The sequence below is a fragment of the Triticum aestivum genome, chromosome 5B, assembly GCF_018294505.1.
Source record: "Triticum aestivum cultivar Chinese Spring chromosome 5B, IWGSC CS RefSeq v2.1, whole genome shotgun sequence".
In the NCBI taxonomy this organism is placed as follows: Eukaryota; Viridiplantae; Streptophyta; class Magnoliopsida; order Poales; family Poaceae; genus Triticum; species Triticum aestivum.
Genome location: NC_057807.1, coordinates 506,190,194 through 506,202,556, shown reverse-complemented (window position 1 = coordinate 506,202,556; position 12,363 = coordinate 506,190,194). Strand labels below are relative to the sequence as shown.

General features: G+C 44.2%; 1 protein-coding gene across 2 annotated transcripts; it reads right to left on the bottom strand.

The window, feature by feature from the left end:
- Window positions 1–3,400: 3,400 nt before the first annotated feature.
- LOC123112810 (uncharacterized) lies at window positions 3,401–8,159 on the bottom strand. 2 transcript variants are annotated; one of them, XM_044533908.1, is made up of 5 exons: window positions 7,860–8,159; window positions 7,501–7,670; window positions 4,575–4,656; window positions 3,954–4,035; window positions 3,401–3,862 (listed from the first exon to the last, which is right to left on the bottom strand). In XM_044533908.1, exons 1-5 carry the CDS (start codon window positions 8,026–8,028, stop codon window positions 3,736–3,738), a joined length of 630 nt encoding a protein of 209 aa, XP_044389843.1. In that variant the 5' UTR covers window positions 8,029–8,159; the 3' UTR covers window positions 3,401–3,735. The 2 variants fall into 2 exon arrangements, with proteins under 2 accessions (XP_044389843.1, XP_044389844.1); XM_044533909.1 differs by having other exon boundaries at window positions 3,954–4,032.
- Window positions 8,160–12,363: the final 4,204 nt, after the last annotated feature.

The window sequence follows — 12,363 nt, the reverse complement described above, 5'->3', positions numbered from 1 at the left end:
CAACAAGTGCGGGAAGCACGACGAAGCCTTCGCCGCCAAGGAGTAGGGCCGGGCCACCTCTTTCGAGCGTACTTATCGAGTCTGCTTTGAACATGTTTATGGTTTATGCGTTGAACTGTTATGAAGTGTGGTACTGCTTATATCTGAATTATGCTAGTTGATACTCTATTTATACTCTATTGTGCTTATGATGTGTGTTGTCGAAGTGTGGTGGTAACCTCACCAGCTAGCCAAAGAGATTACCACACACTAGGCGTTGCATACAACCAAACACCATGCCTTGGATTTGTCCACTAACATGCATTCAACCAAACACCAGACAGTGTGGTTCTGTTCATGCAGACAAGAGGCCATGCAGGCAACCAAACAACATGCAGATGGTGCATTTGAGACTGCATTTGCATAACCAGGTTGGGTGGAGAAGTGTATGCAATGCAGATACTGTAGCACACGGCAACCAAACACGCCCTTAGAGTTTGCTCTTATGAGATCATATCACGGCCTCACAATCACAGGCGGGAAGTCCAGAACGGCCATGTGACCCAGGCCCAACACGCAGCAAGCATGGTGGCTAATTTGCACCGTTTCTTAAGCTCGTTGCACTGCTTGTTACTCCGCCTGTTCACCGTACGTCCTTGCTTGCAACGGAGTACTAGTCGCACATCTTGCTCCCAGCAGTACTTGTACTCGACGTGTACTGCTACTACTGCCCAGAGCACTTGGTTGACTGCATAGTAGGCTTGTGGTCAGTGGGCGCTCTTTCTCTGTCTGGTCTCTGGTGTGGCGCCTCTCTCACTTTGGTACGTTCAGGTACGAGCACCACCATCGCGTTGGTGGTAGATTTCCTTTTCTTTTCCCGCCTTGGTTGTCCGTTGACGCCTCCCTCATGTGATGTACGTACTCCCTTTTGCTGGCGTCTGGCCTTTATATTTACGATGCTTTCCTGATGAAGCCGTGGTGCGTGGGTCGGCGGTGGAGCAGAGCAGCTGCCAGTGCCACTGCAATGCTTGGCCCGCTAGAAACTGGAGATCATGCACGGCCGGCCTCACGGTGCGGAGGAAGACCAGTCGGCAGTTTTTTCTTTTCTTTGGAGTGCTCGATCAAAACGGCGAACACAGACGCTCGGGCAAACGTGGTTTGCATGGACAGGATTGCCGGCAGTAGCACTGATGAAGTGATGATCATCATGGAGGCACATCGGTCGCCATGGCTCTTTGGTACTATTTTTCTATTGATGCCATGGGTTAAAACTGGACAATGTCCTAGCTAGACAAAAATCGCTCTAGCAATATTATGACAAAATTCGTGTGCAAATACTGGTACCACTAAGAAGTGCACGGTTGCACTATTTTTTTTTAGATAATACATTTTTAATTATCTTTCAGAAATAATACACCGTTTTTATACTTTTGATAAATAATACGGCATCATCTTCCTGGAGGATGACTGGAACTAATCGTCTTCCTGAAGGACGATTAGTGTCCAGTCAGCTAATCATCTTCCTGATGAACGACTGAAACTAATCATTTTTTTGGTGGACGACTGGAGCTAATCGTCTTCCTGGAGGACGACTGGAGGCCCACCTTCAAACGACTGCCCAGTCAGCCAGCTGTGATTAATCGTCCTCCACGAAGACGATTAGGAAGATGATACCGTATTATTTGTCAAAAATATCAAACGGTGTGTTATTTCTGAAAATTTAATAAAAAATACTATTATTTAAAAAAAATAGCCACGGGCGGGGCAGAGAAGGAGCGCACCCTTTGAGCTGATCTGCGGGCGGGGCAGAGAAGTAGCTGGGCCATGGTGCGCTAGCCAGGTAGTAGGTGGAACATTTACTTGGCGCAGACTGATGCACTACACGCGGGTGATGTGATCTTCCACCTCACCTCACGTCCCCGTCCATTCAAATCAAAAACCCCGTGCCCCTCTGCTCGCACACAGACACAGGTTTGAATCGTTCGCCTCCACGACCACCAGTGCACCACGTGTGCGGTGTGCTTCATCTAAACATCGATCGGAATCTCGGATCCTCTGCATCATCGTCCAGCACAGCAGAATGGGACTCCGTGTGGAGGTTCATGTACCATCGGCCATCGCGATGCGTGCGTGCGTGCGTGCGTGCGTGTAGCAGCGAGTAAATAACATAAAACTATTACTTTACAGGTTAGGGTTTCAAAAAACTACCGGTTTTTAATTTTTCTCAGATAACTACCGAATGGGCGGTCGGCTGTTTCAGAAAACTCCAAATGACCGTTGCTTAAAATTTAAACATGTTTATGACAGGTCGGGCCCGCACCTAAACAATCTGTCTATTTGACCGTCTGTTGGACCGTTAACTGACATGTGGGGCCCACATGTCAGTGTATCTTCCACACTTTTTCCTCCTCCTCCTTGAGTATTCCCTCCTCCGTGCCTCCCTTACTTTCCTCTCGCCAGCGAGCCTGCCCTGTCCTCCGCCGCCGTTCACTGGCCCTCCCCGGCGCGGCAATGACCACCCATCGTGTCCACCCCGCCACCCATCGCTTCTGCCCCTCACCTTCGCCCCGCACCACCGGGTCCACCCTCACCTTCCGGCGGCCGCAGCAAAGGCCGTCCTCGGCCGCGGCGGCGGCAGGCGCGCGCTCCGGCAACGGCGCGGGCCGTACGCGTGGTCGTCTGCGGGGAGCTCGAGGAGGACGGCGAAGGCATCGACGGCGGGCGTAGGTGAGGTGCTTGGCCCTCTCGGCGACGATGGCCGTTGCATTCTTCTTGGGCGTGCCGGCGGCCGCATAGACGATGGCAGGGCATGGCGACGGCCGCACAGGCGAGGCAGCGCGCCATAGTGGAGAGTACTAGTAACGTGCATATATTACTAGTCTATGTTACTACCTTCATAATGAATAGTAACCTATTTGTGATGTCATGCAAGCTTTCATTTATTTAGGTGTAGACTCATCTTGTCTCGGGATGCGTTATGTTACGGTATCTACTTAGGCTGGTCACAGTGGGGAGGAACTTAGGAGTAACATCACACACTCCAATACAACTTTGCTTATGTGGCACGTATTTAATGAAGAGAGAGGTGCTTGTGGTAACTAGCTAAGTTACCGGAACATCACACACTCCAAGAAACAATGAGTCTATAATCTAATAAATACATCGTTGCATGACACTACATAGATGTTCCTATCCACTATGGAGGTAATAACATAGTCTAGGGAAGTGTGTAAGTTACTAGATTATGTTCTTGCCCATTGTGACCAGCCTTATGTTACTATAACCCCCTCTCTCTTTTTTAATTGCCTGCCACATAAGCATGTTTGCGAGTCCCAAATACAATGTTATCCCCACTATGGCCAGCCTTAATACAGAAACGTTTTGCAAGGAAAAACGACAAGTATGTAGGTAGGGTGCTGGATAGATAAACAGCAGTAGCATGAATTCCTCATTCTCAAAAGGACCTTCTGAGTTGAAACAAACACCTTGGACATATTATTATTCAGCAACCACCCCAACGACCGGCTCCAACGGAGAAGAAACACCCTATATCCAGTTTCTCATGTACATAACCAGACCCCAGTTGTTTCTATATAAATAGCAAAAATCAAACAAGTATACAGCAAAAGGAATTCACTCAGTACCACGCCGCAGGAAAGCGTCCGCTGCATGCCGGGTAGCCTTTTTCCCTTCACCTGCATGGCAGTTTTCTCAGGCTTCCCGGCTCGGAAATGGACGACCTCGCGTGGCGGTCGGCTACTGCTTGGGTGGTGGCCGTCGGTCAGGGGAAAATATGTCCTCGACGTTTTGCTTGATGTAGCTGCCCGTTTTGTTGAGGTTCTTGGCGACCCCTGAGGCCACCAGCCCGGCGCTCCTCCTGAACCTGCATCACCACACGCAGCCACTCTCACAAAGTCAGAGGAGATCATCATTGCGTGAAGATAGGGGAGGGGAGGGCTGGAACGGTAACTTTCCTCGCCATGAATTCCTGTCTCGCCAGCTGTGGTCGCTGTCCTTGCTCCAGAGGCTGCGTGGCAGCAGCAGCAGCAGCAGCAGCTGTGACAAGAAACATAACATCATCAACAGTTTTCAAGTCCACTCTGCGGAAAAGGTGGCACCACAAATGGTGGCACACTGGTGGATTCTGAAGAATACTGACTGGTCAAGAAAACTGATGCTAAAAGATTAATCATCATGGCAATATATTGGGTGCAACAGATAAACCTAATTTGGACAGTTCCGTCGAACTAGAAAGGAACAGCCACTATACCATTCACCATAAGCAGAATGCTACTGTGTTTATCTTTCAGGATGTACGACCAAGTTTACAGGAATTGATACATGGAGATATCCATACTTTAATTGCAGGAATGGGCAACTACCACCAGCCCAACATAAATTGACTCTGACCAGCATATATAGACTTGGTACTTGTACAGTTAACCAGAGAGTAGGTACAAACTTAGAACTGTTAAAGTGTAATCGCAAACGCATAATCCATTAGTATTGCCATGGATTCAGGTTTATAGTTTTCCACTGAACAGTGACACAGCACAAAGCAGATGCAACATCAAAGTAGAAGAAGCTTTACATACCTTCTTTTGGTTTCGGATTACGCGTTGAAGCATGCTCTACAGCGGGTGATTTTCTCTCGACCATTCTGCTGTCCACCAATAGCTGCAGGAATATTTCTCACTTTCTTTAGCAATAACCAAATCCAAAAGGGTACAGTACATAATAAATGAATAAGCACATGGTGTACATATTAAATATCACATGCATTATTGCCGATAAATTTTCCATCTATGGCATTCACTGAGAACACTTCATTGATCCAGAGTCAGGTCAATAAAATCCAACCATCAAGCAAAGAGAAGGGTGTTTGCTACCATTCTTCTTGTTCTTGCTCACCAATCTCTTCATGTGGTACTACTCGCCATAATTACTGTTCGTATGAGGTCTTTTTCACCTGTGGTTGGTTTGTTTGGGTTACATTATGTTATTCTGTTTCCATAGGTTAGAGGTTATTTCTTAGGAGTAAAGTTAGGCCATCACTATAAAATGGATTGAACTGTATTCCCTTTACTGAAGCAAAAATCCTGCTGTGGTCTTGCCCTTCCTCCACCAGATTGGTGCCATTCTAGTTCAAGCCAATGTCAGGCCATCCTTAGATGGATGTTTACCCCCACTGTGAACTAGGTTCACAAGATTTTGGTTAATGCTGCAAACTAATATCGCCTACGAAAATTGTACAAGTATCTTTTAAGTGTGCAATGGAACTGATGAATCATTCGATGCATGACAGTTGACAGCACGATCAAATTTAAGGTCTGTTGCAAGATAGGAATCTCCTTGTATGATGATGATGTTGACACGGAAGAATTGGACAGTTAGAAGAAAAATAATCCAAAGCTATTTCAGTATCTGCAAACGCAGCATGCTAGAACATAAGTTATGTGCAGTTGTGCATCCCTGAACCTAACAGGTCATGCTATGAGGTGAACATATTTCTGTGACTGAGTATTCAGCTGGAACAATCTCATTAAAATCAGGATGGATACCACCCTGATACCCTTAACTGACTAAGCAGTGACATCTACATTAGACTTCTGGATAGTCTGCCATCTACATCAGAACCTCTGATGAGTCTAATGGTCTGGTCTACGCAGAACTAACCCACAGAGTTCCACTTCCATGCTACGATTATGCACTCTATTCATAATTCACAAGTAGTGGTTAGTTCTGACGAGCACAGGGCCTAGTCAAGTAGAACCTGGAATAATCTCATTAAAATCAGGCCGAACTTCTAAAAAGCAGCCCACCGACTTCCATAGAACAATATCACGCCAACGTAAACCTAAGTGGATTTATTGGATCCTGGGAAACCATCACAAGTACTGCCAACCTATAGAACGAGAATGATGTGTCGTCCAGCGAAGCTTAATTCTGATGGCAGCCAACTTGTATAACATTTGTTTCAGAGCCCAAAATGGACTAAACGGGTTGGTGGAGGATGAGGTCATGGCCACAATAGCAGATCTTGTGTTGCAACAGGGATGACTTTCTGCTAGTGGGCTGGCAATGGTTACAGGTGAGTGGTGAGAAGCAGAGAAAACTAGCCCACAATAATCAATATTTTAAAAGTGGATAATTGCCAGATAAAAGACTAGTTGCGACAGACAGTAAAGGGGAAAACTAGGCAGCAAGGTTCACTGATTTTCATTTATTTTTTCAACTCACGCCTGCTTTGCGTGTTCAAAATCAAAACAACTCGTATGCATAAAAGAACAGATGGCAACAGTCCAATGAATTCAGCACTTGTGGGCATGTAACATACATGCAGGCAATGAGTGATCTGGTGCCTGCTAATCTTTTGAGAACTAGACTAGAAACCACATTCCGTTAAGGAGCTATGGATGACTAATTTGTAAGGAACTAGACAAGGTCTACATGTGAGCATGCACAATTTGATGAAGATGTCACTTATTTTCATCATTCAATTTGATCTAACTAATAGAAAGTCCATCAGGCAACAGAAGCATTGACAAAGGCATTCCTTTTCTACATTGTTAACAGCCAAAATATTATTATCTCCTATAAACAATAAATACTGTCATACTTCTACTTTTCCATTTTCTTCTTGTTTAACAATCACCAAGTCAGCTCGAAAGCAAGTAAAGAATTAGCTCAAGTGAAAAGGAACATGAAGAATCAAAAGAAAAAGAGCAGCAGAGCTGGGTGGATACAAACCAGTTCATATCACTTGTCTTTCTGGTCTTTCAGAATCTCATCGTTAATATAAAAACCGGAACCATTTCTACCTTCCTCTCGAACTGATCAAGGCCAACCCAATTGCCAAAATTTTGCAAGCTTACGATTTATTTTGGTTGTGTTTGCATCCAAGTAGGATTGTAGGCGCCGAGCAGACGATACCAACACACTGAAGCGCCAGTCAGATTTCAGATCCAATCTTTTATGCCAACCAAAATGCTCACAACCTAACACAAACTGGCCAGTACTCATCACTACTACACCCCCTGCTCGATTTTCATATCGAGTTATCTAGGTTTTTTTTCTCCTTTATATAATTCCGCTGGCTCCAGCAGATCATATAAGTGTTCGGTTACCTATCAGACTCAAGGATTTGGATACTTGTCAAAGTTTACAATTGCGAAAAATGGCAAGCATAACTTGCTTACGACTGCAGGCCATTACTGCAATGATATGTCTTCTCTTTCTGGCAATCTGAAATTTTCCTTTAAAAAAAACTAATCTTTTTTTTAGGTAAGGTCAAAACTCTATTGAGAATTGTATGAGCACAAAATACAAAGATAGCGCAGGACAATATGACCAGCATCTGTTAAATTGACAATTTTGGAAATTTCTGTGACCATGTGTTACGATAAACATTCATTGCCTACATATGAATTTATGAGCAATAACAGAAACATTTATAATCCATAAGCAACATAAACTGAAAATTTCATAGTCTCCTACAGCAAGGATGAGATGAAAACCAACCTCGAGGCCCTGGCAATACGGCAACAGCGCCTTGGCGTCATTCTCGCCGCTTTTGGCGTCTCTGTCGTCGACGAACATGGAGTAACCGGCACAGGCGTATTTGAACTGTCTCAGATCATGCCCCTGCGCCGCGGCCTCCTCCCTAGGCTCTTCCACCACGAAGCCCGGGACTGCCACATCAAACAATCAATCAATCAACGGTTCCGTGAGATCTTCCGATCCAGCGTACTACGCCACCCAGAAAGAAAAAAAGCAAGCAAATTTGACGCCAACTGCGATAATTTGCTCCGACGAAAAACGCATATCGCACGAACACATGCTGGACTCGCGGGTTGCTAGGAGGGATTAGGGTTCCGGACCTTGGGGGATGGAGCGAGGGATCCCCACGCAGATGGGGTTGTATCCCCGGGATTTGAGCACCGACGAGTAGTAGAGGCAGCCCTTGCACGACTTCCCCTTCCTCGGCGGCCCCGGGACAGACGGCCCTCCGGCCACCGCGCCGCTGGACTCCGGCGATGCCTCTCCCATCTCTATCCGTCTCTCCCCCGTGCTCCCTCTCCGACGGAGAAATTTCCTTGTCAAAGGGGGGACCGACCGATCGCCCTGTCTTGGCTGCAACGTGGGCCCGCTTGGCTCCTTGCGTCGCGCCGTGGTAAACCGTGGTCGCTGACTTGTCGGGCCCACGAGGGGAATAATCTAACCGGGAATATCGTTGTGTCTTACGGAGTACAGTATTTTATTATTATTATAAGACAAGATGCGCGAAAGGAATTCCTCCATACTTATTATTACTGCTGTAAAAAGGAGATACTAGTAGGGTGAAATATAACCCCCCTATGGATGCCCCTCAGTAGTCTTGAATTCTTTGAGTTTTTCCTATTGAACATGATCAAAAAAGATATTGAGCTAACCACGTCAATAACAACTGAAATGCAATGCATGCTAAAACCAAGTTTTTTCATTGTCTTTTGTTGATATAACCATTCCACCTCATTGTGTCTTGTCATCATATCCAGTGTTAGCACACAGTACATGTGGGTTCTTGGCATGTTCCTTCTCATAAAATAAATCACTCATATACTGCCATAATATTATTTGTTATAAGGCATATTGGAACAAAGGTCATCCGCTATTCTGGAATGATTTCAGGCCAAAAAAAATTTTGGAATGGTTTGCGATGATTTTGGAAGCAATCTTACATGTGACATTACATAAACCGACGGGGCAAGACCGGGAGAGAAGAGTAGGATGATACCTTTGAGATTAAGACCATAATGTTGTTGTGGATTGTATCGATGCTCTCGATACCCTCGACAACACCCATAACTGCACAAGTCACATCAGAACCACAAAAATCCAAGCGATGCTAGAAAAAATGTGTTCAACTTTTTTTGAGGGATTAAAAAAATGTGTTCAGCTATGGGGTCTTCATCGGAGACATTTGAAAAGGTTCACTTATTAACCTCATCTTGAGAGTCGTACTATAAGTATATTCATCTTAAAAAGGTCGTGTCATGCCGGGTCGTGTGGGCAAACAACGTGTTTGGTTTGGGAAAACTAGAGATGGGGAATAAAAGTTGAGGGGTGAGGAGATTAAAAGTCCACTGTTTGATTAGAGGGAATGAGAGTTCACTAGTAGAAAACAGAGCTTTGGTTGAAGCTCAATCTACACATTAGTCCCGGTTGCATTACGAACCGGGACTAATGTGAGCATTAGTCCCGATTCTAGCGGCTAGTGCGCCGGGCAGGCATTAGTCCCGTTTCAAATGGGACCTTTAGTCCCAGTTTCAACCCCTTTAGTCCCGGTTGGTGGCTCGAACCGGGACTAAAGGTCTAACCTTTAGTCCCGGTTGGTGGCTCCAAACGGGACTAACGGTGGCTCCAACCGGAACTAAAGGTTAACCTTTAGTCCCGGTTGAAGCCACCAACCGGGACTTAAGGGGTTCCGAAATTTGTTTTTAATTTTTGTTTTGAATTGCTTATATCTTTTAGGATATTTGATGTTTTTGAGTGATTCTTTTTGCATTAGATTCAAAATTTTGTCTACTTTCTGTTTGTGCCATTAGTTTTCAAATTTGAATGATTTAAATACTCCCTCCATCCGGAAATACTTGTCATCAAAATGAATAAAAAGGAATGTATCTATACGTATATTAGTTCTAGATACATCCCCTTTTATCCATTTTGATGGCAAGTATTTTCGGACGGAGGGAGTATGAATTTGTTCAAATTTGCTTCAAGCCCTAGATTGTGAATAATTTGAGTTTAAAAATAGTTTTAATTTATTTCTTTTTGCTCCTAGTCACATGTTAGATTGTTGTTGCAGTAAGATTTATTCGGTTATTTTTAGAATAATTTAAATTAGGGTTTTAATTAAAACAGTATTGTTTTGCTTGTGGAGTTGTTTTAGTCCTTTAATTGTTGTTTTCAATTATTTTTAGTTAGTTCTTTCTGTAGAATTTAACATGTTGTAGTATGCTTCTGTTAGACAACAGTAGATAAATTTTTATAATTAATTAATATTAATTTTGCTACTGTTTGTATTAATATTTGTTTAGCCTTTAATAATAGTTGATAGAATTGGTTTTGCTATATTAAAAAGTAATTTTTTTGCCACTTTAATAGAACGTGACTCTGACTTGATTAACCTCAGTTGTGACTCTGGCTAGGATGGTGCTACCAGATGTAGTTGACGGTAGGATTGGATGGACACCATCCCGAACTAAAAGGGGTTCTGCAATTTTCAATCTATACCACCCCTATAAAATCCTTCGAGATGTAGTTATGTTACTACATCTACTAGTTAGGAAAATTAAAAAAACATAAATTTCGACATATTTTGCAAAAAAGTGTTATGAAAAAGTAAAACAGCTATAACTTTTGCATACGATGTCGGAAAAAAACGTATAATACATCAAAATGTTCAGCACGAAAAGCAGTTCCAATTTCGACCGCCGTAGGCCGTTTTGCAAATTTTTAGAATCCTCATATTTTGAAAGGAAAAAAAATAATCCTCAAATTTATGTTTTTTGAATTTTTGATCAAACTCTGGTCAAACTTGAAGGAAATATGACCTAGAGGCAACAATAAAGTTATTATTTATTTCCTTATTTCATGATAAATGTTTATTATTCATGCTATAATTGTATTAACCGGAAACTTAGTACATGTGTGAATACATAGACAAAACATAAGTGTCCCTAGTATGCCTCTACTTGACTAGCTCGTTTATCAAAGATGGTTATGTTTCCTACCCATAGATATGTGGTGTCATTTGATGAACGGGATCACATCATTAGGAAAATAATGTGATGGACGTGACCCATCCGTTAGCTTAGCACTGTGATCGTTTCAGTTTCATTGCTACTGCTCTCTTCATAACTTATACATGTTCCTTAGACTATGAGATTATGCAACTCCCGAATACCAGAGGAACACTTTTGTGTGCTACCAAACGTCACAACGTAATTGGGTGATTATAAAGGTGCTCTACAGGTGTCTCCAAAGGTGTTTGTTGGGTTGGCATAGATCGAGATTAGGATTTGTCACTCCGTGTTTCGGAGAGGTATCTCTGGGCCCTCTCGGTAATACTCATCACTATAAGCCTTGCAAGCATCGTGACTAATGAGTTAGTTGCGGGATGAAGTATTACAGAACGAGTAAAGAGACTTTCCGGTAATGAGATTGAACTAGGTATGATGATACCAACGATTGAATCTCGGGCAAGTAACATACCGATGACAAAGGGAACAACGTATGTTGTTATGCGGTTTGACCGATAAAGATCTTCGTAGAATATGTAGGAGCCAATATGAGCATCCAGATTCCGCTATTGGTTATTGACCGGAGACGTGTCTTGGTCATGTCTACATAGTTCTCGAACCCGTAGGGTCCGCACGCTTAACGTTTGATGACGATTGGTATTATCAGTTTATGTGATATAATGTACTAAAAATTGTTCGGAGTCCCGGATGTGATCACGGACATGACGAGGAGTCTCAAAATGGTTGAGACATAAAGATTGATATATTAGATGACTATATTCGGACACCGGAAGTGTTCCGGATAAGTTTCGGATAAAACCGGAGTACCGGGGGGTTACCGGACCCTCCTCCCCCCCGGGAACCTACTGGCCTCATGGGCCTTGGTGGAGAAGAGAGAGGGCCGGCCAGAGGGGGCGGCGCCCCCCTCTCCTTCCTTCTCTCCACCTCCTCCTTCCCCATTCTCCTTGTTGGAATAGGAAGGGGGGGGGGCTACTTGGAGTAGGATTGCCCCTCCTTGGCGCGCCTCCTCCCCTAGCCAACCTCCTCCTCCCTCCCTCCTTTATATACGGGGGCAGGGGGCGCCCTAGGACACACAAGTTGAGTGTTTAGCCGTGTGCGGTGCCCCCCTCCACAGATTTCCGCCTCGGTCATATCGTCGTAGTGATTAGGCGAAGCCCTGCGCTAGTAACTTCATCATCATCGTCACCACGCCGTCGTGCTGACGAAACTCTCCCTCGACCTCAGTTGGATCTAGAGTTCGTGGGACGTCACCGAGCTGAATGTGTGCAGATCGCGGAGGTGTCGTACCTTCGATGCTAGGATCGGTCGAATCGTGAAGACGTAAGACTACATCAACCGCGTTGTTATAACGCTTCCGCTTTGGTCTATGAGGGTACGTGGACACACTTCCCCTCTCATTGCTATGCATCACCTAGATAGATCTTGCGTGATCGTAAGTTTTTTTTTTGAAATTACCACGTTCCCCAACAGAACTGTGGTCAAACTATGTTCAAACTACTTATTCAAGAAATATTAATGTTACTAAATAATTATTGTTTCTTAAAATAATAGTTTCAAACTCAAACGGTGCTTCATGCAC